The 27,727-nt window shown below is 50.1% G+C and overlaps 1 protein-coding gene across 4 annotated transcripts; it reads right to left on the reverse strand.

The window, feature by feature from the left end:
* ZBTB7A (zinc finger and BTB domain containing 7A) lies at positions 1-27,727 on the reverse strand. Of its 4 annotated transcripts, none has more exons than XM_077842109.1 (4): positions 25,774-26,194; positions 12,426-12,813; positions 8,028-9,232; positions 1-3,511 (listed from the first exon to the last, which is right to left on the reverse strand). In XM_077842109.1, exons 3-4 carry the CDS (start codon positions 9,215-9,217, stop codon positions 3,058-3,060), a joined length of 1,644 nt encoding a protein of 547 aa, XP_077698235.1. In that variant the 5' UTR covers positions 9,218-9,232; positions 12,426-12,813; positions 25,774-26,194; the 3' UTR covers positions 1-3,057. The 4 variants fall into 4 exon arrangements, with proteins under 4 accessions (XP_077698235.1, XP_077698237.1, XP_077698238.1 ...); XM_077842111.1 differs by lacking the exon at positions 25,774-26,194 and adding an exon at positions 16,976-17,493; XM_077842112.1 differs by lacking the exons at positions 12,426-12,813; positions 25,774-26,194 and adding an exon at positions 27,704-27,727.

Below are 27,727 nucleotides of genomic sequence, written 5' to 3' on the forward strand. Positions count from 1 at the left end.
ACACTCCCCTCTCACTCCCTCTCCAGTTTACATTCGGCCAAACCTGCTCTCACTTTAAAATTAAAATAAAATCTAAAAAGTGCTTTCAAAATAAAAGGACTAGAATCTCTTTTCATTTTGAACTGTGCATTTAAAAATCAGGAGAATGGCTGAAAGGTGCCCTTTCTAGACTCTGCTAAGCTGGAGGAGCTGGGTAATACACACCAATATTTACCTTATATCCATATACTTGACTCTATATAGCTGGGGAATAGGGACTGATTGAGACTGACCCATGTGATATGTTTCAGATCACAGGGCTGGGACTGGCTAGGAACAATCCTCAGTGTTAAGGCCTTGTCCACATTAGGGCATTGGACCCCTTTACCTGTCCCGGAATAGTTAAAGGGGTACAAGCCCTCTAGTGTGGATGCAGGTTTACTGGTAGAAAGGTGCTTATACCAGCATTGCTTATTTCCCTTCTCATATCTTTCTACTGGTATCACTGTATCCACAGCAGGCACTGTGCTGCATCAGTTAAAAGTCACACCCCTACCTGAAACAGTTATACTGGTACAAAACCCGTGTGTGGACCAGGCCTAACACCTACGCCACCTTGGCCCCATTACAGTGGGAGTAATTTACAAGCCACTTTCAAGGTCTTTCTGTGCTAGCAGAGGGTTGTAAAGGCCTTGGTGTAACTGAGCATTAGGCCCTGATCCCGTTTGTTTCAAGGAGTCCATGGCCCGTTTCGGACCAGGTTAGCCTGCGATTCTGATCATCTCACACGTAGGTCACGCCCGCATCTTTTCGGGACTGAAACTGGGCACTGGGTGAAGCTTTGGGCACTCTTCTAGTAACCGCAGCAAGGAAAGGATGACGGGGCTTGAGGCGCGGTCAGCCCCAGCGCCCGTCTCCTCCACCCCACCACGTTAGCTCTGTGCACATCCCCTGGGCCAGTCTTTCAGTGCCCGCTATTCAAATAAATAAATTAGGCTTTACCTCTGCTGGACAGTAAATACATTGGTGCCAGTCTGACGGAGAACTACCCATCCCAGAAGCCTGTGCATTTAATGACCCAGCCTGAGGGCCCCAGAGGAGATAAATTCCAAACCCCAACTCCAAAGCCTTAAAGGAGAAGCAGCCCCAGAGTGCTTTTATTTCTACCCCAGCAGCTTCCATCTCCAGAAAGATTCCCCGCACCTTTCAGGAAGACCTTAAATAACCCTTTTCTAAAAAAAACAACCCTCGGTTTTAACTGCTTTTAGGATGCTCTCATCTGATTCCTAATATACTGGGGGTTACCCTGCTCCGAGAGATTCTTTTACTTAACAGAACCAACTAATCAAGTGCTTTGAGATCCTAGGATGAAAGCTGCTATAACAGGTGCTAAGAGCTCAGTCACACAGGCGCTGTCCATTCCATGTCACAGTGGCAAAAGACTAAACGCCCAATCTTGTCAGTTACTGATCGTTAACTCCCGGCAGGCCCAAAGATACAGAAGAATCCTGCCACATCCCAGAGGTAGCTCCAGCTTCAGCTCGAGGGGAGGATCAGAGAGGCTGACTCATCGGGGAAGATTGAATAATTGCTGCATCTTGAAAGGCAAGGTTAGGATTCAGGATGCAACAATCTGATCTAGCAAAATCTACCCTCCGCTCCGCTCCTGTTGGGGCACAATTTGCCAAGCACCAGAGCAGGCGATAAGTCATAAAAGTACAAAACTAGCTCATTCCTGAATCAGAGGTTGCCTGGAATTTTATTAGATTGCTCAGATTCCTGCCCGATTCAGGGTTTTCAGTGTGCTAGGGAGAGAGAAGTTTGGTGGCCACAAGGCTATCTTACTAAAACAGGGCCTTTAATGCTACAACACATTACAAACTATATACATGCAGCACTCATGGAAATGCAGCCACCTCTGGGGTGGAGGATAAGAGTGAGGCATACAAATGTGCTGCCCAATGGGTGGGTGAGGGGGAAATGTTGGCCAAGGACTCTGCAAACATCCTCAGGAAAAGTGCCCCAAAGATCTTTGCACAGAGCAGAGAGGGCTGCCATTTTTGTCCAAGAGACCCTCACGCAGTAACCCCTAAATGGACCAGTGTATCTGCCGAGGAAGGAGTTCGCACCTATCGCAACGTGTACTCCCTGGATCTCAAAGCACTTCCCAAACCTCACACAAAACAGCGTTCGCCTCGTTTTACAGCTGAGGAAGCTGCACCCTGAAGAAGGAAAATGACTTGGCCCGAAGTCACCAGCAATTCTGTGGCAGAGCCAAGATTGAACACAGGAGCCCTGCCTCCCAGTCGGGAACAAAGCGCCAATCTAAACCTCCTGGGGAGGGTCACAGTTTCACCTGGCATCTAGGCATTTCAAACGTGATGCTCGGAGCAGCCTTGCAAAATTCTGATCACCCACCCACGTGGCATGAGCAATCATTCTTAAAAAATGAATATGTAAAATATCATCAGTTTCCCCCCATCCAATTATCATTATAAAAATTATGCACCAGGTGATTTCAGCCAGCTTTGCTCAGCATCAGGCCAGAAAGGATCTGAACTCCCTATGGCAGAATCAAATCCCTGATCAACAAAAGACCATCTCAGGCATCAGGAGCTTTCACTTGCCAATGAAGAGAAAGCTGCACTCGATTCTTTCCCATCCAGTCAGACGGAGGCACGAAATGTAGTGACTGCCCAGGAAGAATCCATTCACCTCTTGGAATTTTTCTCGCCTTTTTTGTTTGTTTTTTTTAAACAGATGCATCTCTGCCGTTTTTTAAAGTGTGTCTGGACACAAAATAAAGCTTTGGATTTGCATGGAAGCTTCTTTCCATGTTATAGACCAATCTTTCAACCCTCCTGATCTCACACTTCCTAAGCATCTGCCTTCCAACGAAAGGTCCTTAGCTATTAGAGGTGTCCCCATGGGACTGGTTGTGGTGGGAGGACTGGAAACATTATATATATATATATATATATATATCTTTTTAAAAGGGAGAGAAATATTTTAAAGAGAAATCGGAGGAAAGTACTAACTAGATTTTGTGACACTTTTTTTTTTTTTTTTTTTTTTGGTTTAGGAGAGTCCTTGTGTGTTACCCTCTGACGACCCCTCCTCTACATTCAATCTTCCTGATGCTTCATTGTTAGAACTATCTTCAAAGTGCTGCTCCTGGCCATTTTTCTGCACGGTGTCCTCCTGTGATTCTTGTCTCTCGCCACCAGCTTCAAAGCTTCCGTCTTCGGGGTTCCCTGTGGGGGCGGGCAGGCCGCTCACATCTCTGACCCGGGGCTTGCGCCCCCTTCTGGATGGGATGCCGTTGCAGCCATCTTTTTTAAGGTGCCTGTGCAAGTGGTCGGATCGGACGAAAGTCTTGAAACAGCTGTCGCACTGGTAAGGCCGCAAGCCCGTATGCACGCGCATGTGGTTCTTCAAGTCGTAGTTGTGCGCAAAAGCAGCCCCGCATTGCTGGCACAGGTAAGGCTTTTCACCTGTGTGCTTCCTCATGTGAACTTTCAGCTTGTCCTGCCTGCACGGGAGAGAGAGATGGTGTCAGGGAGCGGGGCTGGGATTCTGCGCTTCGACACAGGGTTGCCATGCGGTGGGCAGAGCCTTCACCTTTATGCCACCATGTGGTGACCGGGGGAGGGGCAGGGGGAGGAGCCTTCACCCCCCACCACACAGCGACCCTCCCACACCCAGACACGCAGCGATTGGAGGGGGCTTGGGGGAGCCTTCACTCCCACGCAGCCACATGGCGACTCTCCCTCACCCAGACATGTGGCGACCGGAGGGAGGACCGTCCACCCCCACCCTGCCATGTGCTGACCCTCCCACCCAGACCCGCGGCGATTGGGGGAGCCCTGTACGTTCAGCACCATGATCCCTCGGGGCTGGTTGTGCCAAGGACTGGGAGATTTCCCACAGGGAACGAGCTGGCTCAGCCCTGTGAGAACGGGCTATGGAGCCTTCCCCTAGCGGAGGGGGGCCGCTGCCTGCTGGCCTGCGTGATGTGAGCTGGTGGCCGAGCGTCCACGTCCCCAAACTCCCCACTAGAGTTAACCGCATGTGAACCATGTGGTGGCCGTTTCTGCCGCAAGGCCGTGGAGGCAGCCCTGCGACTGGGGCCTGGTGCGCAGGAATCCGGAGGCACGTGTCCCTGCTTGAGCAGAGCACGGGTCCATCCAGCCCAACAGCCTCTCACCTACTGCGGTCAACATCAGCTGCTTTCGAGAATGGTTCCACAACTCCCCTTTCCCTCCCAACAGCTATGGGATACCCTGCCCCGGGGAAATTTCCTCCCAACCCCCATTAGTTAGGGTCTGGCTCATGCTCTGACACAGGAGGATTTAGATCCCTTCCAAAATGTTTCCTATGTCCTTATAACTCCGGCTATCCCCGTTCCCCTGGTAAGCGTGAGAGTGTCTGTGAGTGACGGAGGCCTCGCTCACCAGCACTGATCTTCAGACACATAGAACTTCCTGGAGCGGCCTGCTTATACTGTCGGGGCTTTGGGGCAAGCACAGGTGTTTTGGGCTGTGTCGTACAGCACACAAACAATGGGGCCCTATCCCATGACTGAGGAACATATCCCAGTGAAAATTCTGCTGCAGACTAGAACGAGCCAGCGCAACCTCAGAGCTTTGCTGACCATTTTTCGGAAGAACTGGAGTGCTTGCAATGAGTCAACAACTGGTCTTTGAACAGGCCCCAAAAGGGGAAGAAATCAGCACAGGTTTCGAAAAGGCCACCCTGTAGGTTAGCAATGGGTTAAGTGATTATTCCGTTGGCTCCCGTTAAAGGAACATTGTCCAAGCGTTTAAGCCGAAAATGTAATCATCATTGGAAAAATAAAAGGTTTTCTTAAAAACTGAATAGTAACAGAATTTTTTAAATGATTTTCCTTTCTTTTATGATTTTCCCCCCAACATTCCTCACTGGGCTAGTGCAGGAAACCCAGAAAGTGAAACTGACTAGAAACTAACCTCAGACTGACTAGCCCTGTGCAATTCTCCAAGCTGAGAGAAGCTCAAAGGGAAACAAACAGCGTAAGTGGTGATGAGCAAACTAGATTATTTCCAAATGCCTGCTTTATTAGTGTAGGGCGTTCTCAGAGAGGCAGTCAGTGGGGCACTGGGCTAGCACTCAGGAGATTAGGGTTGTATCCCCAGTTCTGCTGTTGACCCCAGTCATTTTACCTCTCTGTCTGCCTTGTCTATTTAAACTGTGAGCTCTTTATATACACAGAGTGAGAGACAGTCCTTAGAGGGCCCAGTATAACCGGATCCCTGATCTGTTAGCAGCTGTCATAGTACAGACAATTTATTATTATTAATTATTATTGCTAGCACAGATAAGGACCTTTATTTTTAACAGATGAGCTTTAACCTGCCCATGTCTCTTTAACGAAGGGAGTGGCGGGGCAGAGCGCAGGGGAAGCTGTAGGAGACATGCACAGGAAAGCACATGGTGACTCAGCACCCAGAGGGGTTCATGGGAAACCCAGGCTGCAACCCTGGAGGTCAAAGGGAAGGCAGCAGAACCCAACTGCTCTCATCACCTTCATTTGAAAGGATCAGATCTACGGTAAAAAGCAAGAGACACAAGGGTTCCTGGGCTGGCTAGACCAACCCCCAGCCTTCGGGACCCCAAAGGCCTCACGCAGAGCAATGCAACATCTGACAAAGACCGACAGGCACAAGTCAGATGAGCAGAGCAGGAGGGGAGCAGGACACCAGTCAGGATTTCTGTCTGGAACCCAAAAAAAGATTTTCCATAACCCTGGCGTTCGCATGACTTAGCATTTCTGAGGTCAACAAACTGCAGTCGTAAACAGGGGGTGGAACAGCAGGTCTTTGTGGGACAGCTGTGACATTGGGTCTGCAATTAAAGGGCATCCTTGCTAATGTGGGGAGGAGGGTAGAGGGGGGCAGAGAGGATATGGTGGGAGACAGCCCAGGCTATAGATGTCCTGATTTTGGGGGTTTCTGTGGCCGCATACGGGCTTCCTGGATTTCAGTCTGGAAACTCGGCCTTAGCACATTATGAAACAGCCTTGTTTATAAGTGTAGGCTGGGCTCAGGGCAGTGTGTGTGTGTGTGTGTGTGTGACAAAGAGATACAACCACACAGGCGTACGGCAGGAGGGAGAGATCAAACAGCGATGAGGTTGCACTGCCTCATCATCAAATCTTTCTCCAAACTCGCCCCAGCAAGGCGAGCACTGCGTTCCCACCGGTCCCTATCCCCCGCACACCCACACTTTGTAGCTGGTAGGCAGGCAGGATCTAGTAACAGGACAGTGGCTGTCTGCATCTCAACTAGGACATGCCCAGGAGACAGACACATACTCCGGCTTCTCAACAGCACCTCTGAGAAGGTGGGCTGGCTCACGTGTGTGTGAGCACACACTCGTGTGTACATATCCTGCATGCACACATGCACCTATGCATACCACAGATGCGTTGCTTTCAGGGACTCTGCCCTCTCCGTGCTGGCAGATTCACTGGCAGGGGCGGGAGGCGTCTCTTGCCCGCCGGTCAGGGCCAATGCCTGGCCCACACCAGAGCTTGAGCTGGCCCAGCGGGTTGCAGGAGTGGTACAGCTGGCACCCTAGCCCAGCAGGCCCACTGCATTATCTGCATGCCACAGCTAACAAATGCAGGGCCCTCTCGCAAGGTAGTTCTCCCCACTGCATTGCCGGGTAGATCACCGCGCCACATCTGCACGCAGCTTTCCATGCGAATGGGCCAGCCTGCTGTTCACACTCCAGCAGGTGCAGCTCCCTTTGCTTTCAGTGGGACTCAGCCCGATCCTGCAAGGGTCTCAGCACCAACTCCTCAGGCTCCCGCTTCAATGGAAATCAAGGGGACTGAGCCTTAGGCACGCGGAGAGCTGGGTGTGATGCATCCTCTCCCCTCGCCGCTTACTGCTCTCACCCATGAGGCTGCTGCTCCACCTTACCCAGTCACTTCTGATTTACACCAGCAGGGGGCAGATCAGAATCAGGCCCGTGAGCTCAGCATTTACTTGGCTTGATCCTCCCCCCCAGGCTCCACGCGGGAACTGAACCCCACTGGTGCTCCTGAGTCCAGGACTATTTACGTAAGCAGAAAACAGGCTCAGCGGGCGAGGCTGTTTAGCTTCTTTGTCAGCCAGCCCACGCAATCGCTTGGCACCGGGCGGAGAGATCTGGGCGGAACCCCCAGCCTCGCGCTGCAATCAGACGTGAAGGCTGAAACGAGGAGGCCTCTTTGTAGCACGTGGACTAAAGTGAATCAGAGGAACTCGAACAATAACCCCTTTCTTCGGCACACCCGCAGCAGAGGGAAGCACAGACAGACCCGCACTAGGAATGGGGCTGAAACAACCCATGCCCCTAGGGGGCCACAAAAAGTTGATTTTTAAATTGGTGGGGGGAAGGGGGAGGAAGAGAGACAGTCCTGATCCCTTCCTCTCGGAACCAGCATCATCAGGCAGCAGCAGCTCTGCTCAGGGCAGTTTGCAGAAAGAGAAAGTTTGCAGAGGACAGGCCAAATTCTACCTCCAGATATCTTTGCGCAATTCTACGGGCTCTGGATGTTTCAGTCTTTAGACGGGGCCATTTCTAAAGGGTCATCTACATTAAACAGCCCCTGCTGGCCAAAGAAAGCGACTCACCCAAGGATGGAAAGGATATGGGGGTGGGAAACTGCTCAGAAATCCAAGCTCCCCCAGATGCCCAGCCTACACTGGTCCCCTTTGCAAATCCCAGGCATGGCCAAGATAAAATCAGTGACTATAGAGATTCGGGGCATTTGACATTGTTGAAGGACCCCAATTTCCAGAAGGGTGGCTAGCTCAGCACTTTCTAAGTCAGGGTTTCTCAAACCGGGCACCCAAAAAAAAAAACCACTCGTCACTTGCCCATCAAAAAAGGAAATGACTCACTGCAGGCTGGGGGGATTGTGCAAGGCTGATCCACCCCACACCCACCCGAGCCATAAGCAGCCAGCCAGCTTGTGCAATACCACTCCTCCGCCCTTGATGCCCCCCTCTGCCCCTCACCTGGTGAATCGGACTTTGCAGATGTTGCACTCGTAGGGTTTCTCGCCCGTGTGGGTGCGGATGTGGCGGGGCAGCTTGCCAGCTCCTTGGATCACCTTGTCACAGATGGGGCACTTCTGGAATGCTTTCGCCCTGATCTTCTTCTCCACCTTCTGGGACCAGGACGGATACACGTCGCTATCATGAGAGCTGCTGAAGTATTTCAAGTAATAATCCATCACCCCGTCGTCGTCTTTCTGGTCGTCCTCACCCAGCTGCTGCCTTCCCACGGAACTGATCATCTGCTGCAGCAGGGCACTGGCGGCCAGCCCGTCCACCTCTCTAGCCTCAGCCTCCTCAGCCTCTGCTCCCCCAGGAACGAAACTGGGAGAGTTACTGCCTTCCTGCTGGTCCAGGTGACCCCCTGAAGCTGCCTCCTCTTCTCCTTGTGCCGTCAGGCTGTGTCCACTATAATGTCCATTCTGGGAAGGTGGGAATAAGGCTCCCGGGGCCTCCTCTTCCTCTCTGTCCAGCCACATGGCATGGTTGCTGTCGGGGTCACCGTCATTCACCTTTGGTCTTTCATTTGGGGGGGCTTGTGAGTAGAAGTCCATGCCGTTGCAATCCGGCTCCTTGTCATCCTCTTGCCCTTGGAAGTTCAGTCTCTGAAGGTCTCTCAAGTCTTGGTTGGTCCATGGAAAGTTGCCTTGGTGGCCGTTGATGGGGTTGCTCTGGAAGAACTCCAGGTACTCTTTTGCTCTGAGATGGTTCCTTTGATCAATTTGATCTACTAAATCCATCTGGTCATTTTTGGCCAGAATCTTCCTCTCTAGGAGATCCGTGCAAACCTCCGTTACCGCCTGGATCTCCAGCAGTTTGGCGGCATTGAGGATCTCGTTGACGTTTGAAGTGCTGACGGTCAGGGTCGCAGTGTAAGCGAAATCAAGCAGAGCCGACAGGGCGTCCACGCTCACAAAGTCTATCTCATATACGTTTTGCTGGTCCACCACTAACCCTGAGGTGAAGAGCTTTTTGAAGTATTGACTGCAGGCCGCCAGGACAGAGCGGTGGGTGGGAAACTCCTGACTGTCCACCAAGATGACCACGTCACACAGCAGCCCGTTGTTCCTCTGCTCGTTCAGGCTGCTCAGGATGTCGCTGCTGTGATCGGGGAACGGGATCCCGATGGGGCCGTCCACGCCACCAGCCATTTTCAACACCAAGGGCTGGGAAGAGACGAGAAAAAAAAAAGCAGGATCAGATCTAGAGCCCTTCATTGCTAAAAGGCGTTCGGACTGTAAAAAGCATCTCCCACCATGGGTCTTATTTATTGTCTGTTGGCCTTTACATGGGGCAATCTATGTGCCAGACACGCATGCAGCCTTCATACTAGACATCCAATGCACCCGCCCCGGCCCCCAGGTCCTCTTTGCACTGAACATTTCTACAGCCACAGACTTGGTTGGTCTCTTGCTCCTCCCACCCTGCCATCTCCTTCGGAGAGATCCCCTGCTAAGTCGCCCTGGGTCTGAGAAGCAATCGGAGAAAAGAAAGAGAGAAACTCATGGCACAATCCACAAAGGACTTGCTGGGGAAGGAGCGAGACAGCTTCAGCAGCTCTGGTGCAATGCCTGGCTCAGGGCACACGCACCAACACATCCCGCCCTTTGGGAAGGGCACAGACAGCCACAGCACTGAAGAGCACTGGCCTGTAGGGACAGGGAAGTAACGAAACCTTCCCCAGCCTTCACCATAGGAGGACGGGCCCAGGTCAGAGACCTGAGGACAGCGGGAATTTTAACGCTTGTGGAATTAGTAGGGTTCCCTGTGGGAGAAGAGAGACAGGACTTGGGCTTGATGGATATGAAGGGGCTTCATTATTGACACTGCCGGACACAGACAGACCCTGTTGTTCTCTGGGCCTCTGTGGCTCCCCACCCTGTGCCGCCAGCCATCACCACACGGCATCCCCCTAGAGTTGTGGAAGCTGCTGAAGTTTATGCAGCAGAACCGAGGACGCCAGCCCACTGTAACCCGGCTGAAATGAGCACGGCAACCTAGCCCAGCTCCCGGAATAGCCCCAAGAGCAGCTGGCACGGTGAGCAGAGAGGCCACGGACCCAACGGGTAGTGGAGGTTGAATCCCTCTTGCCCCTATGAATCGTCCCTCTGGTGGAGTTTCTCTCTCTGCTCCAGCTGGGGACGCATGTGGGCACTGTGCTGGCTGTATTTACCCTCCCCCGGCTCTGGGAGATAGGCAGGCATCAGCCCGGCTGACAGGCGGGGACGTGAGGCCCAGCATGGATTAACGGACTTGCTCGAGGTCACGCAGGAAGCGTTCAGCCGTACCAGGAACTGAACCCAAGCCTCTCACGTCCCCAGCCCGGTGCACAACCCACTGGGCCACCCATCCTATCCCAGTGGGCCACCGTGCAGCTGAGTAGCGACCCCCATCCCTTTAGCTGCGTTGCCACTCGTAGTGCCCATGGGCTTCACCTCTGTTCCTTCTCTGCCCGCATGCACCGAATGGAAGCAGGGTGCCCCGGTGGAGCACTTTCCATCACACCCTCCCCCCACTCACCCAGCTGCCTGTGCTCCTGACATGCCAGCTGGACACCCCAGCAGCCTTTCCACTGCCTTGGCAGACTGAGTGGAGGGGCCATCTTAGCTCCCACTGGACCCTATAAAACCTCAGGCTGTACCTGTGCTCCCCACCCCGGTCCCCTTTCCCCAACGAGCCCCGCTCTGGCAGTTGATCAGCTGCACTCCCATTCATGGAAGGAAAGAGCCTTGCGACAAAGCTGCTCTTGAAACGATTGGGAAGCGCTGACAGCGTGCTTGGCTCTGTACAAAGGCCACTGTTCACCTGGCGCGCCAACCTCACACACGTTATTCTCCACGCGAAATACCTATTTCTAACATTCTTAATGAGCCCTAGCAGGCGAGCTAGACAAAGTGGCTCTGCTTAACTTCCTACTGCGGCCATTCAGACCCTTTCTACTTTCTCAAGTGATCTGCCAGCCAGGAGTAACGGCAGCGTTTTGGTCTTGTGGTTAAGGCACTAGGCTGGGAATCAGGTGATCCAAGTTCAATTCCAACCTCCAGCACAGAGTCCCTGAGTAACCTTGGGCAAGTCACTTCACCTCCCTTGGCCTCAGTTTCCCATCTGTAAAACAGGGATAGGGATAATTCCTGTCTCCCGCCCTTTGTCCGTGTTGCCTGTTAAGACTGTAAGCTCTTTGGGGCAGGAGTTGGCTCTCGCTAAGTATGTACAGCGCCTGCTACAACAGACCTCCCACCTCAGCAGGGGTCTCTAGTATAATAATACAATCAATCATAATTAAGGCTAAGATTTAGTCATGGGTCTTTTTGGTAAAAGTCATGGACAGAACATGGGCAATAAATGAAAATTCACAGCCCATGACCTGTCCCTGACTTTTACAAAAATACCCCTGCCTAAATCTCTACTTCTGGGGCCCTGTTCCAGCCCTGGGGGTTGACTGCCCTCTGGCTGCTGGTCCTGCCAGGGACTGCTCTCCGGACGGCCTTCGGGCACCCCTGGGGCTGCTGCTCCAGCCATCCCGGGACTGCTGCTGCTTGGGCGATCCCCAGGGCACTCCCAGGACAGCTGCTCAGGTGCTTCCCGGAACCAGCCACACTGGCCGCTGTTCCAGAGATCCCTGGAGCCAACTAACCAGGGACACGTGAGCAGCAGCTGATATGGCTGGACCCGGGACAGCTGCTCGGGTGCTCCCTGGGGCCACCCCCAGGATGACTGCTTGGGCAGTCCCTGGGACCAGCCGCACTGGCGGCTGCTCATGCAGTCCCCAGAGCCAGCTGCCTGGGGCCCCCCAGAACAGCAGCCGGTGTGGCTGGCTCTAGGACCACTGCTCAGGCACTCCCCAGGGCTGCCCCCAGGACCGCTTCTTGGGCGGTCTGTGGGACCAGCTGCACCAGCTGCTGCTCACGTGGTCCCCAGAGCCAGCTGCCTGGGGCCTCCCAAGTAGCGGCCAGAGCCGCTGGCCCCAGGTCGCTCCAGCAGCAGCTGATACCGCTGGCCGTGGGGTACCCAAACAGCGGAAACTGAGGCCCTGAGAAGGGACGTGACCTGTGCAAAGTGAAATAATGAATCAGTGGCAGAGTCAGGCACAGAACTAACTACACAAGGAAGCAATTGATAGCGCTATGTTACAGCAGGGGTAGGCAGCAACCGGTCACAATAGCTACGGTTGTAAAACAGTCTTTATAGACATACACACGCCTACTTTCCTTAACTTTCCCAGCAGCGCTTTCAAGTTGAAACTTTCCATGAGTTATCTCAGCCCAAGAGGAGGGGATTTTGCTGCACTTTCCTCTATTTAAAAAACTCCTGCTACCTTTTTGCTCACTCAAATAGCTTAAAGACCAGCTCAAACCTCACCCTGAGGTCCGGCCTAACACACACATGGGTCAGTCAGGGATGAAATCAAACGGGTCCTGGATGGACGGTTTTGGCGTTTGAGAGCGCTTCTCACAGCAGACGTTCTCCAAGGGCTCAATCCTAATGAAACGTATCGATTTGAGCAGCAGCAAGGCACGAACCAGCTTTAAAATCCCAAAGTTGCATGGTGCAAGTGCACCCATCCAAGGAAGCAATTGGGAGTCCCTCCATTCACACTGATGGGAGCTGCTGGAGAAGGGCCTTAAGCACATCCATTAGAGGGTAGCCACTAACACGTATCAGCTGGGCTGTGGTGCCTCACGGCATGTAAAATGCAGACGCTTTACAGAGGTTGAAACATTCCCGGCCTGGAAGGAACGGACCCCAGCTGCAAGGGATGAAATATGGTTGCACAGGTTAAAACTAAGCACAAAATTTGACCTAGATTCTGGGCTCATGGGTTTTTGAGATGAAGTGCAGAGATAAGGGAGGAGGAAAGGTGGTTAAAGCCCTGAATGGGGACTCAGTAGATGTAGGTTCAATTCCTGGCTCTGCCACAGACTCTCTGGGTGATCTTGGGCAAGTCACTTCATTTCTCTGTACCTCATTTCCCCCCTCCCCCCATTTGTAAAATGGGGGTAAATAATTCCTTCCCTTCCTCACAGGCTGCTGTGCAAGGATATGTTTATTAGCAATGGTAAGGTGTTCAAATACTACATAGTACCTAAATAGATGGAATTGGCCTAATTTACAATCATGCATCCCCACTGACTCACGGCAGCTCACAAGTGGGTGACTATGGGCAGAATTCTGCCTTTGAAAATAGGAAGTGTCAAACGTGCAAGACAGACTGCTATCCCGCTAAGCGAGTGGGTTTTGGTCTGGTCCTAAAAATGCAATTTAGAGATTTCCCCAGATTAGATGCTGGAGGGAGGTTCCCCCCCTTTTAGAAAGAATTTGAGTTGGGTAAAGGATTTAGAAGTTTTGGGAAATAATCTTTTGGCCAGCCAGCCTGCAGCACTCACACAGCTGGCGTTTGTCATGCCCAGCCATAGCTGGGGCACAAGGCAACCATCCAAGCAAGGGTTAATCCCACACAACTTGGGAGCCGGGACAATCGACAGCATAGTGTGGGAATGGTGCTGGGTCATGAGACTTTCCAGCCTTGGCATGGAAAGTGGTACACTTCACAACTTATTCTGGACAAAATGCCTTTTGTGTTGATGTACAGTTCAAATTTACAGAAGCTGAGAACGTGAAGGAGCTTAAAAAACATATACACTTCCTAGCACATCTTTCCCAACCCCCCCCAGTGAGCATCCTCAGTTATCCATGAGCAAACAGCTTCTGTATCACAGCAGCACTGGTTAGAAAACTTCAGCCAACAGCACAAAGGTTTTTCACCTTGCCTACCGCTTCCTAAGTTCTTCCGAACAGCTGGCAGAAATCACACACACTGTTCCCTTATTCAGGGACTCTGAATGGCAAGGTTATTAAAACACGCAGAGGGTTAGTAATGGGACAGGGAGACTTGCACCCTTACAGGTTGCAAAGCATCCCATGTCAGTAGCAACTGTAAGGCCTCATGGAGCCATGGGGTTTTCGGTGACTTGTATGAAATGAGTTTGATGGGTCTCAGTGCAGTGCCCAACGGACAGGTGTGCTGAGGGCTTTCAGGCTATGCACAACTGCCAAGCCGAGGGCTGAGTGAGCCACAGAGCCGCAGCTGACCTAAATCTCCCATGCAGATTTTTCTCCAGCTGAATACGACAGTCTACGCTCACTGTCCTAGATTGCGTTGCTAGGTGCTGTTATAAAGATGCTACGTTTCACCCCAGAAGGGGCTGCATTTCAGAGGTTCCAAAATTATATCCATGTGTATCAAGGTACACTGTCAACTTTAAATATAGTCAATTTGAAAAAAGGGTCGCACAGTACCCCTTCCCTCAAAAGGGCCATACAACAAGGGAAACTAACTGAAACCTGGTCTACACTAAAAAATTCTACCGACATAGCAGTTAGGGGGTGGCCTGGGGTTTTTTTTTTTTTTAAGATCAACGCAGCTATGCTGGTAAAAGCCTTATTGTAGACAGAGTTATATTGGTATAACTGTGTTTATGTCAGTACAGTTCATGCTGTTTAACTCAAACCAGCATTAGCTATACTGGTACAAGCATTTTTATACCAACCTAACTGCATCCACAGTAAAGGTTTTTGCTGGGATAGCTGTACCAGCAAAACTGTTCTTAATGTAGGCCCAGATTCTGCTGGGGAAACACTGAAAGGGACAATACACAAAGGGATATGAAATGTACAAAGTGGAAGAGAAATACTCCCCCCTACTCCTGTCTCTTCCTATTTCGATAATCTGAGCTGTTACTTGTAACAGGGAAGTTATTTTCACACGGAAAGGTCATTTTAACTCCTTTCAGGGCTTGCAGACAAATTAATTAAAAAAAAAAAAAGCAGAAACATGACTTGACAACTCACAAATTGTAACTGGTTTATTTAAGACAGATTCCAAAATGATTGCCATTGGAGTCAGCAGTTTATGGAAATTCGGAAAGGTGAGGTTTTGAATTCAAGTGACATGCCCATGTCATGTCAGGGTCAAAGCTAAAATGGTTGATGTCATGCTGTTTAATGACCAGGTTTGCCTGAGGGAAGAGCTTGTTTAATTCTTTCTCACACTGTCCTGCATTTATTTAAAGTTTAGCTGGATGAAAGGAGGAATCTGATTGGCTAATGAGGGCTCTGAACCATATGGTATAGGCAGATAAGTCACAGGTGGTTGGTTAGCCAGTAAAAGTACTAGATGTTTGCAAAGCATCCTTCCTCCTGAAGATCCCAAAGCACTTTATAAATAAAGTACAGGGCTCCTTTCCCGCTGCCAAAATGCCACCAGCTCTTGCAACACATCAGCTGTTTAATAACAATGTTACACAATAGTTTAGGGCTAAATCATCTCGCTCATTGATGAGAGGGACGGACAGCTTCAGGGTCCCATTGTTACTTGGTTTTAAGGAGCAAGGCTTCATGGGAATAACAGCATGGAAGAGCTGAAGGTGCTTGCCATTTGACCCCAGATGTCACACAAGGCCACTGCTTATGTCCTATTGCTCAGGGTACAGCCAGGAGTGCTGCTGAGGATTATTAAAATAACGTTGCTCTTTTAAAAAAAAAAAAAAAAAAAAAAAGGTCAACAGCTTGCTGCCCAAAGCCCAAACATTACTGGATCCCTCACTCACCACCAGCTGGAGAAATGGGAATTTCCCCCACTATGAATAGCTCACCCCCATTATAGGTCACACAACGCAAGTCCTTGTCTGTTCAATTTATATTTAGGGAACAGTCATCCTCGTTCCCCCTTCCCACTCATTGTCTGCAGCCCTTGATCTCTTGAGAGAAATGCAGCTCTCAGTCCATTCGGAGCATGAGCCATCTCTGCCGCCACCAGTTTCTGCAGCATTACAGGGCAAGCCTGAGCAAGTCTCTTCCTGCCTAGGATCCTCCCTAAACTCTGCAGAGGCCTCAAGAACACAGCACAGAGCCAACGGTGGGAAGATGGCAGTCAGGAGGAAATGAAGCATTCCTAAAGTAGGGTGTTCGCCTACTCAGTAGCAGCCCGTTTCATCTCTGCCATGCCACCATGTCTCTATTAAAATTCAACCGCTTCCCAAAAGGAATGTGCTGTTGGCAATGTAGTGCCATCAGAGTATCTGAATTACGTGGACCTTCAAAACAAAAGGATGTTCTTGAGATGAAGATCCTGGATGTCAATAGAAACCAATGACATGGTTTAGAATATTAAAAGGCAATTTAGAGCTAGTGCAAAGCACTGGATTGACAGTGTAGGAGGATGAAATGCTCTGTATTAACAGATAAATGGTACCTCCTTAGCAATGAGAGAACTTTTACATTCACTGATCTCAATGGGGGGTACGCATCATTTTCATTTCACTGCTGGGGTAACAGACACAGAGAGAGGGTAAGCGACTTGTCCAAAGTCAATGAGCCAGGAACAGAACCCATGTCTCCTGACTCCCCATGCTGATTACATTACCTCCCTTTTTATCATGGGTACCCCAGAATACCCCCCCAACCCTGTTCTGGAAAAGGTGGGCCTTGGCACTAGTGCCTAGTGTGGCAGTGGCTTTTTGACGTGAACACCTCTCTACTAGGAACCAGAACTGACCACCACGTGCGTCTCAAGTCAGCTGCTGCACAGATGTCAGATGGAAATGACTTTCAGCCACCTCCCCAGACCGAATTTGTGAATCTAAAAGCAAAATGCCACACGGGCTATTACTGAACCCCAAAAGGTGCATTTTGTGGTCTCTTTTCCTTACAAACCATTGCCATGTTTGGATCTATTGGACTGCGGCTCTGGGGCCACAAACCCCAGATTTGTTGACTAAGGCTGAAATGGATGAGATGCTGGAGAAGGCACCAGCGTACCTAGATTATGGCAAAAACAGATCCATTTCAATCAAATCATTAGATGACCTGCACTTGTCCCAGGGTCCATCACGTAACCTGCCCCCATTCACCTGCCAGATCCAGGTTTGACCTGCCAGAGATTTGTCTCTTACTGCTGCGGAGAAGAGCACGTCAGGGTAGAAGCAGCAGCAAGGCATATAGGGATACCAGATCCCCATTTTATGACTCTGCTTTTTATACCAGGTACCTGTTCAAGGGTAAAAGTAAAAAAAACATTTTGGATTTTTTTACCACCAATTCTCCAGCCTCTAACTACGAGTTTTGCTTGCTCCCCATTTGTATTTATGGTTCACTTCTTAGCCCAAAGTACTGTACAAGCCATATACTTGGCATGCAGGAACTACCCACCACTGAAATGCAGCCACCTCTGGAGTGGGATGTACACAGCACACAACAGTTTACAACATGAAAAGAGGACTCCCACATCCCATTAAATTCCCCTGGCGGTGTTAGACAGGAAGACTATAGAGTAATTACTCAATCTGAAGTTTGGAAAGAAGTTGAATTAATGCCCATTGGTCTTCCAACAAGTGCCGTGGGACGCTTGACCATAAGTGATAAAGAACCTTGGTTTTACTTCACATGAAAAAAATACAAACACCTCCAACAGCGCAGTACCGTGCAGAAGTTCCAGTGATGGCAAGTGACAAGGCAGGTTTTCCTCGGAGCTCTCCTCTCCAATCATTGACCAAAAAAGGGGCAAGGCAACACGGAAAAACCTCCTTAAATCGTCAACCATTTCCTCGATCAGAAACGGCTGCATCCTGTGTGTGCCTTCAGAGAAGCCAGTCTAGGGCCGATATATTTGGCAGAGCATCTGAATTGGTCAGGGACATTTGCATCTAAAATTGGCACACACAAAAACTCCAGTCTGTTGTTTTGGCATCTGAATTCTTTTGAGTTAGATCTTAAACTCAGGAGGCAGACAGGTCTTGTCCAGTTCCCAGCACTAGGTAAAAACCATCATCAAAAGAACCTCTAGCATTAGGCAAATACCAAGCATTACCACCACCCAGAAGTATGGGTGGAACTCCTGGAAACACATGGCATTAGCAGGTAATTCAGCAATGCCCCATCAGCTGGGTAAGTTACAGAGAGCTGAGGGAAGGCATCCCAAGCCACTGATTTGAAATTTACAAGCCACCCTGTTTACAACAATTTTAGCATTCATATTTTTTCCTTTTATTGCTGTGTCAAAGATGAAAACAGCTGAGGGATGACTTAGCAAAGATCCAGCTGACTAGATATCATTTACCGCCCTACTCCAGGACATGCTGACCAGCCATGTGTGTTGGAGAGGCAGTGCACTGGAGTGGTTAAAGCAGAGAATTGAGAGTCAGGACATTCAAGTCCTACTCCCAGCTCTGCACTCAGTGTGTTTACAACACTGCAATTAAACACCCCTGGCTGGCCCACATCAACTGACTCCAGCTTGCAGGACTGTAAAGTTGTGGTGTAAACGTTTGGGCTCAGGAGTCCCAGAGCTTGGGCTCCAGTCCAAGCCCAAATATCTCCACCACACTTTTACACCCCTGCAGTGCGAGCCCAAGTCAGCTGACAGAGGCCAGCTGCAGGGGTTGAATTGCAGTGTGGACATACCCTAAGTCACTTCTTCCCTCTGTACCTCATCTATCAGACAGGCACCTCACCACTCAGCTACCTCAGAACTGGTCTGACACACAATTTCATGCAAAGCTCTTTGAGATGCTCATGTCAAAGGCGCTATTAAGTACAAAGGATTAGGGACAACCCTCCTCCAGCCTTGCCCTCCACCAAATCACTGAAACTTCTGCAAGGAAGAATGTCTATCTTCTCCTCCTCCTCCCTCTGACTAAACAGCGACCCAGATCCGTACTTCCTCCTGCATAGAGCTGGGATGAAACAGGGAGATAATTGCTACCCAAATTGAACTGACTTCCTGGCATCAGTGGTTCTGTTTGAATGTAATAAGAGGTTAAAGGGCTGGGATTCCTCATTGTAAGAGAGGAGATTATTAGGGACACTGGACCCCACCAGCAAAGAGATTCATTACTTGTCCTTCAGTTTCTGGCACTGTTAAAATGTACATGCATTTCACATGACGACCCAATAGAGAAAGCCTCTATAAAAGGGGATAATTTCTTCAGTCATATGTAAGGCCCTACCAAATTCACGGCTGTGAAAAACACACCACAGACCGTGAAATCTGGTCTTTTGTGCATTTTTACCTTATACTATACAGACTTCACAGGGGAGACCAGCGCTTCTCAAACTGAGGGCTCTGACCCAAAGAGGTTAACGGTGCGGGGGGGCGCTCACAAGGTTGTTGTAGTGGGGGTGCGGTATTGCCACCCTTACTACTGCACTGCTTTCAGAGCTGGGAGGCCGGCAGCTGCTGGCCAGGTGCCCAGCTCTGAACGCAGCACCCGGCCAGCAGCAGCGCAGAAGTAAGGGTGGCAATACCAAAACACGGCACCCTCACTTCTGCACTGCTGCCTTCAGAGTTGGGTCAGGACCCCAACAGTTACAAGACCAGGAAATTTCAGATTTAAATAGCTGAAATCATTGAATTTACTATTTTTAAAATCCGATTACTGTGAAATTGACCAAAATGGACTGTGAATTTGGTAGGGCCCTAGTCATATGGCTATAGAAGATGAGCGAGATATTAAGAGATTCCAAGGCCAGAAGGGACCACTGGGATAATCCAGTCTGACCTCCTGAATGTAATCAGGCAAGGGAACCCCTCCAAAATAATGCCTAGAGCATACTTTTAGAAAGGCATCCAATCTTGATTCAAAAAATGGTCAGTGATGGAGAATTCATCATGACCCTTGGTAAATTGTTCCAGTGATTAATTACTCTCACCGTTAAATATATCCGCCTTATTTCTAGTCTGAGTTTGTCAAGCTTCAGCTTCCAGCCACATTCCAGCCATATTAGACCTTTCTCTGGTAGATGGCATGGAATAGCTCTTTATTAAATATTTGTTCCCCATGTTGGTACTTACAGACTATGATCAAGTCACCCCTTAACATTCTCTTTGTTAAGCTAAATAGACCAGATTCATCGTCTGATGAGGAGGACAAATCCACTAGGATTTAGTTTAGAGACTAGAAAAATCAGAGGCAGTGTGATCTAACTGGTAGAGACCTTGGACTAGGAGTTAGGAGACTTGGGAACTATTCCAGCTCTGCAACTGACTTGTGTGACCTTAGGCAAGTCACCTCACTTCTTTGCGCCTCTGTTGTCCTCCCTTTGTCTGCCTCCTCTATTTAAATTGATTTCTTTGGGAGAGGGGGGCAGAGTTTATCCCTTGCTGTGTGTTTGCACAGTGCCCAGCCCCTCAGGCCTCTAGGTATTACCATAATACAAATAATAGCAGAAGAGATGAGCGTGAGAATTAAGATTGTGGAGGGTAAAGTGAAAGCCACTCCTTTTTCTGGCTGTGCCACAAGGCAAGTGGACACCTGACAATGACAACAGGTAAATTCAGAACAAAAAGCAGTATCGCTCTATGTAGGGCCCTACCCGAGATGTTCTGAACTCAGAGAGGAGTGGCAGGTGCTCCGTGTATCTCAGGACAAGGCCTACATGGTTTGAATGTTTTACCATAGGAATAAGAAAAATACTATAGCTGATTATTAAAGGACTGGCTATTATAGTCAACATCTGTGGCCATGCAAACTAACTTGGGGTAATCAAATCTTCCTGCTTTATGGCACATCCTGATTACTGCAGGGGTCAGGAAGTACCCACGTGTGTTGCATCACACTTTCAGAGTGTATTGGGGCAGTTCACCTTCTGTTGAGGCATCAAGTATTGGTTAACATCGGAAGCAAGACAGTGATTAGATACCAATGGTCTGACCCAGTATGGCACATCGTACATTAAGACAAGGAAACCCTTCAGTTAAGGCATAGCAGAAACAAGCCCTACACGCGGCTAAATACAACCCAGCCCAGCCAGCTAACCTATGGACGGGCAGCACAGGAGACACCAGGGGATGATTCTATGCTACGTCAACACACGGCCGTTTTAACCACTGACATTAAAAAGTAGGGCAAACTTCTGTGTTGCAAGGTTTGTCTTAACTGGTTATTCCACCCAGACCTCCTTGCCAATTTTCTCCTGTGTCATCAGGGATCACATTTAATCTCACAGGAACGTGTCTTGATACATGTATATGTGTAGCAACACAGTCAAGATCTGTGTGTGTACCAAACCTGTTTGCTTGTACACTACAATAGGGCACTATTCAAACAGTCAGACACCAATGACAATCTCCTCCCATACACATGGTTTAATGGGAGGTCTTTTTTTCCACTGCTGGATCAAACTCTCAAGGCCAAGAGCAAATTTATCTGCATGCCTATCACAGTCCAATGGACTTTCTCCTCCCCCTAAGTTTCTCTGGTATTGCCATAAACAAACAAACAGATTGTGGTGATTTTAAGATCATTACTTATTTTTAAGAGGGAAATATTTAAAGTGACCAGAATGCATCACTACAAAACCACAGTTAGGATAGGATTTTCAAAGACAGCTTTACTTCCTGAAATGTCCAACTCTTACAGTCTCTGGGCACTTAACTCCCTTAGGAAACCTCAGACTTCACCATTTTTGAAAAGGGGGAATGGGGTGCAAGGGAGCATTCCTGGAATTGAATTAGTTAAGACATGAGGGCTTCTGTTTTAAGGGCAGAGTTGAAGCGTTGTGTCTTGTTGGCTCTGTAAATCTGAAGGCAACCAAGCTCTGCACACACAAAAAAGAGCCAACAAAATTTCAAAGATCAACACCCGTCACCAAATAGTCTTGGCATCAATCTGAAGAATCGCCATTAAAAAAAATGAAACAGGCTCCAGTGCTAACCCACTCCACAGCACACCAACTAGGAAGGACTCTCTGACCTCACCTGGCAGGGGGCCATGGCAGGACTCTGGCACACAGTGGAGGAGAGGGGGTGTCAGTCCATAAATTTCCATCTGGACTAGAAGATGGTGAGGATACGGGCCTCCTAAAGAGGCCATGTTTCTGTTCTAGCTACTTGGAAGTCAGGGCACAAGTGGACACCAGGCATTTGAGGCCAAATCCTGCATTCCTTACTCAAGCAGGACTCCCATCATGCAACCAGAGCTTCTCTCAGAGTGTCAACCTTGGGCAACCTGTAGAACTGGGCACCTCAGGACTAGTCCCCTTCATTCCCAAATCACTTCTTCGCAATCCCATCCTTTATTGTTTTATCTACACATTCTCTTTTCAATTCACGCACCCCTCCCATGACGTCTCACCCCCACATGATCTCACACACATTTACTATTCTGTCTTGCAAACACACATATTCAGGCTAGCTTTGGATATGTTTTGAAACCTAGTTTCCCCACTGCCCTCGGATTCCGAGGCCCAGTCAGTCATCTTCAAAACTGCAACCATTTTACAGCTTCCCTTTTGAGTCTCTACTCCCCTCCACCCTGACCAAAACCCTCCCTCAAATACGTTTCCTTTCCTGCTCCCTCTAGCTTTAGAGTTTAAAGGTCTCATGTCATTCTGATTGCCTCAAAGGCCAATAATCTTTTCCATACCAGGAAGGAAAAAATAAAAAGACGAAGGCTTAGGTTCACTGACAAAGCAAAGCACACAAGGCAGGACCGGCACTTATGTAATGCCTGGTTTGTGGATAAGCAGATAGTTCTTGTCTTATTGCTCATTACTTGAAGTGCAAAAACAAATCCCAGCAGTAAGCATGCAATAAAATAAATTCCTAGGAACTCTGTCCTGCCATTAACTTTTTTTCCTCCAGCGTAATACTTGATTGTACAGATACGAAGGAAGGGAATGCTGAACAGCACCTCCTGTCCTCTCTACTTGTTGGGGCAGGAGACTTTGGGTAAGGAGAGAATATCTACCTGTAGCAACAAGCCCAAGCTCCAGTGACTTGCACAGCACTCTACTGAAGATGCATTCAGAAACAGGAAGGGGGGGAAAAAAAAAAATGGTCTACTTCCTGGTTTCCAGTGCAGAATAGCTGGGTTTGTCAATCAGAACTTTAAGAGCGCAATCAGAATAATAGATGGTGTTAAAACACATTGGGCAGCACTGCTCCACATGCATGATCTGCTGTGAAAGGAGTGTTACGTGCCCTTCCAGAGAATGAGGTATAATTTTGTGGCATTTCAGACCATGACTCTGAGGGGCTTTAAAGAACAGTAGGGATGGAAAGAAAAAATGAAAAAGAAAAGTAGTCATGGAAGTGCTAAACACCCACAGCGAACTCTGGGGCTGTGTGTCATTGGGGACTGAGGATTTACTAGTCCTGTCTGCCACCTGCCGCTATGCTAGAGCGCACCAGGAGTCCGTCTCCCACTCCTCGTCATACCAGAGCAGACCACTAGCTCCCCTTATTGAGTCTTGTCTTCTACCTAAAGCCATACCAGAGCAGTCCCGTTAGTACAGTGTCCCACCCCCTGTCATATCAGAGCAGAACCCACTTGTGGTCCTGTCTCCCAAATAGAACAGAGGCCAAAGCCTAATGCTTCAGAAGAAAGTGAAAAACCACATCATGCACTGGGTCTTTGGGGTGAAATTCTTCTCTGACTCCACAAGTGATCACCCTACGCCCTGCTCCACAAGAACAGATTACTGCCATTTGGACAGCTAAGAACATTATCCAGTACTTTCTCCAGAATCCATCCGCAACATTTGAGCTTTCGACAGTGTGATGCAAGACTATGCGCAGCATCAAGATACTGTATGGGAGTATGAGGAGAAACAAAACAATTGTCTCAGGTATTTGTATAGAATCCCAATGCCTGTCTGACCTCATTTACTCCTGTTCTGACACCGTATTGGAGCTGTTCCAGGATTAGCAGGATGCTCTGAGTTCAGGTACTGAAGGCATGGACACACTATTGACTGGCTTGCAACGTGACCAATCAGAAGAAGAGAAAAAAACAATCCCATTTCGGATCCAAGGGTCATGGGATTTTGCACAAATATTTCTCACCATCCAAGATGCTAATTTTCTCTCTCTCTTAAATATTGCTCATCAAAAGGCTTTTAATTACAAAGACATACTGGTCTCTCCAAAGTTCAGGATGACTGTTTATTGCTTTGATTAGCAAGATAACAAGTGGAAGTCTAATTGTCTGTCACAGATGACTTTGCGTTCAATAAACGTAGTATCCTAAGACTGTCACTTTTAATCAAGATTCAATGACACATCTCCAATGTTCGGGTTTGATTTTCAAGTTTACGAGTGCAATTTCACAGAGTGCCTAGATTTCTAAAACAGGCACTTATGTTCGGATGTTCAATTCTAAACTGGGTTCTAAAATTTGTACTTTGGCACCCAAATAACCACTTAGGTGAACAAAATGCTAATTTAACAGCTTAATGGTAACACTGGCCCAGATTTTCAAAGGTACTTAGGCTCCTGACTTCTATTGAAATCAGTGGGAGTTAGGAGCCTAAATACCTTTGAGGATCTGGGCCAGGGTGCCTCAACTTTAGACTTTCTAACTTATTAACGAGCTTTGGGTTCACTGACAAAAAGCAGTTACTTATGGCTGCAAAAGCGTAGCCATAAGAAAAAAAAACTTTCAGTCTTCAATTCCCATTCATACAGATTAGTACAGTACTGGAGTTGGCCTGACATTCAGAGGTTATGGGTAGCCCCAAGTCCAGCCAAAGTCAACGGGATCCTCCAGTGCTCAGCACATGCCCTTAAGAAAAAAGTAAGTATAGAGTATGGCTAAGTATGATCCGATCCCAGTACCACAATGCAACAAGGTGCATTTCTGAGCTCAGAAAAGGCCACACAAAGCCACAGATCAGCATAAAGCACGGAATGACTTTTATCCACCATCTAATTCATTAGAACTCCGGCACTGCAAAACTCTCCCTATGCACAATTAAGGCATGGTGGAAAAATCCCACCACCTCATCCACATTTGGGTTGTGCCGCTGCACTCCCTCTTTTCCCAGAACAAGCCTGAACAACGGCCAGAATGAATATTAAACAGCAATGGCTCCCCTCCAATAACCCGTTCAGAGACTTTAAAAAAAAAAAGAAAAAGTTTAAAAACAGCATCCGTAAGCAAACTGCTGTAATTGGTAAACCTGCTGCTTTCTCCAAATCAACCCTCATAAATGACCATAGGTTGCTCCTTCACTCTAAGGCAAACTATAATACTCTGTCACATCTCCTCAACCAAAGTACTAACAAAAAAATCATGGAATTAACTGCTTCTCTGCTGTTGCACTGCACACAACCACCAATCCTCATCCTTCCACCTGCTTAGACTGTAAGCCCTTCAGGGCAGGCATCTTCTCTAACTATTTGTCCATAAAGTGCCTAATACACTTTGGGAACGATATAAATAATACATTTAATGGCAGAAAATTAGCAGAGAGGTGGGTAATCTTGTTAGTTTAACTCAGGAACCAGCTGTAAATCCTGCCAAGAGGCCATTACAGGGAGTCAGGACCATTCGCTGTCCAGGCTGCTGCTTGGAAATAATGGACCCTCCAGGGAACCACTGGGAAGTCTGCTAAAAATGCTGAAGTAAGTAGAAGATGTAGGTAGCCATATTGGTCCTCAATGTGATGCATTTTATTAGACCAAGCAGTAGCTAATGCACAAACTTTGGGAGCATAAAGATCCCCGAGAAGAATGACAGAAAGGTCTGACATCTTGTGAACTGTAAGCTACATACAGGTTCAACAAATCCACATTTAACATTTTCCATGATCTCAGTATAAACCTTTACCTACAGAGAACAGACAGCAGCACTCCCATTCCCCAGCTAGCTAGCTACCTAGCAAGGAACCAGCCTCCAGCTCCAAACCATGGTCACCACAACTCACCCACCTGTTATCTAATGGACCAGCCCCACAAGAGCTGTGGTTCACGATGGGAAGCGTGCAATGACCTTCAGATATATTTCCTGGCCTCTATGGGAGAGCTTTTTAGACTGGCTCGGGGCCCAAAGCATGGGCTTGATTTATAGCTCCCTGATCCCCAACTCAAGGATCAGCTGTGGTTTCAGAGGAAGAGGGCCAAGGAAGGCCCTGAACACGGGCCGAGGTAGAGAAGTCCCTCGGTCCCACTAGCCTGAGCCAGTGATGCCGAACCCTTTAGGATACTGGCTTGGTCTCCACATTCCAGCCTCTGCAGCAACTTGCCAGCTTCGAGACTCGAGGGCTGCACCGCTCCAAGGGGGCTGGCAGGGCGGTTTCTCCTCTCGGTGCCACTGACTGGCTGAATCCGTGCACAGCCAGGCCGATGGGGAGGGGTCCTCCCCAGGGCTCCCCCCCCCCACCCTGCAACGCGCCGCGGGGGGGTGGGGATGATCCAGCTGCAGCCTGGTGCCACTGCCCGGGGGCGTGAGGCGGGAGCCCAGGAGCTGCCTCCCCACGCCTGTTCTGGCTGCCAAGGGAGGGGAGAGCCGGCTCCCCTTCCCCGCGCACTGGGGCGGCCTCGTGCTCCTGGGCGACCTTGGAGCCAGCCCCCCCAGGGCCCCCACCCGGCTCCCCGCCCTGGGCTGGGCGCCGAGGCCCGGCCCCGCCCCTCCCCCCTCAGCAGGGCGCCAAGCCCCACCGCAATCCGGCCCCCTCCCCGCGGGAGCCTGGCCGCGCGCCACACCCCTCCCCTCGCCGGGCTGCCAGCGACCAATGGAGGCCTGAGCTGGGGGTGGGGGCAGGAGGCCGGGCCTGAGCCCTGCGGCCACCACCCAGGCTTGGGCCTACACTAGGCCCCGCATCCGCGGCCTTTCCTGAGCGCGGGGGCCGGGGACCCCGCCTCCCCCGCCCCCGGGCTGGGCTGCCCGTGAAGAGGGCGGGGGGGGGGGCCCCGGAAGTGCCGGGGAGGGGGGGGGGCGCTGCCCCGCTGGCCGAGCTCCTCTCGGCGGCGCCTCCGCATCCCGCCCCCCACTCTCGCAGCGCCCTCGGTCCGCCATTGGCCAGGCGGAGCCGGGCGGGAAGGAGGGGCGGAGGTCCTCTTCCCATTGGCTCGGCCGCCTGCCTTTCAACACACCTCCCGGCCAGGGTTGGTTTGGAGGCGCCCGGCCTTGCGCGGGGCAACCTGGGAGTTGTAGTCCGCGGCCCCATTGCACCTGCAAGGCCGAGCGGGGCGGGGAAACTACAACTCCCACGAGCCTCCTTTTCCCACCCCTCTTTGCGAGTCTCCCCCCCATTTGCTTGCAAGCCCCCCCTCAAAAAACTCCCCCCCCCCAGGAAGCACCAGCCCAGCCAAGTACAACGTATGCACGCAGCAGAGAATAGAGGGTGGGGGTGGGGGGGGGGACTGCATTAACTGCATGGCCGCAAAGTTATTTGCAACCCCCCCCAAGCTACCCCCCCACCACATTGCAACCCCAGCACCCTGGACCAGCCTTGCTACTGCCAAATGCGGAGAGACAAGCAAGCAGATTAAAAACACCCTCCCTAGAACGTGGAGAAGAAAATGAATCCCCCCCCCCGCACACACGCGCGCTGCTCACCCTCTGCCCCCTCCCTTTGCAACCCCCCCCTCAGCTGCTATAAATTCTCGGACAACCCCCCCCCCCGCCCCATTAAAAAAAATCTGGAGGTTTATAAAGTTGGGGGCAGGGGGGAATAAAGTAAAGCACAAGCCAGGGGGAGCGGGGGGGGGGGAGGGACTTTCCTCCTTCCAAAGCAGCCTCCCTGTTCGAGGTGGGGGTGGGGGGGGAAGCGTGGGGGGGTGTGAAATGTTCCCTTGATTCAGCACCTCCCCACCCCAAAGGGCCACCAGAGACAGCCCGATCCCCCCGGAGTCTTACCTTGCTGGTCCTGGGGGTGGCGGG

The sequence above is a fragment of the Eretmochelys imbricata genome, chromosome 25 (genome assembly GCF_965152235.1).
Source record: "Eretmochelys imbricata isolate rEreImb1 chromosome 25, rEreImb1.hap1, whole genome shotgun sequence".
In the NCBI taxonomy this organism is placed as follows: domain Eukaryota; kingdom Metazoa; phylum Chordata; order Testudines; family Cheloniidae; genus Eretmochelys; species Eretmochelys imbricata.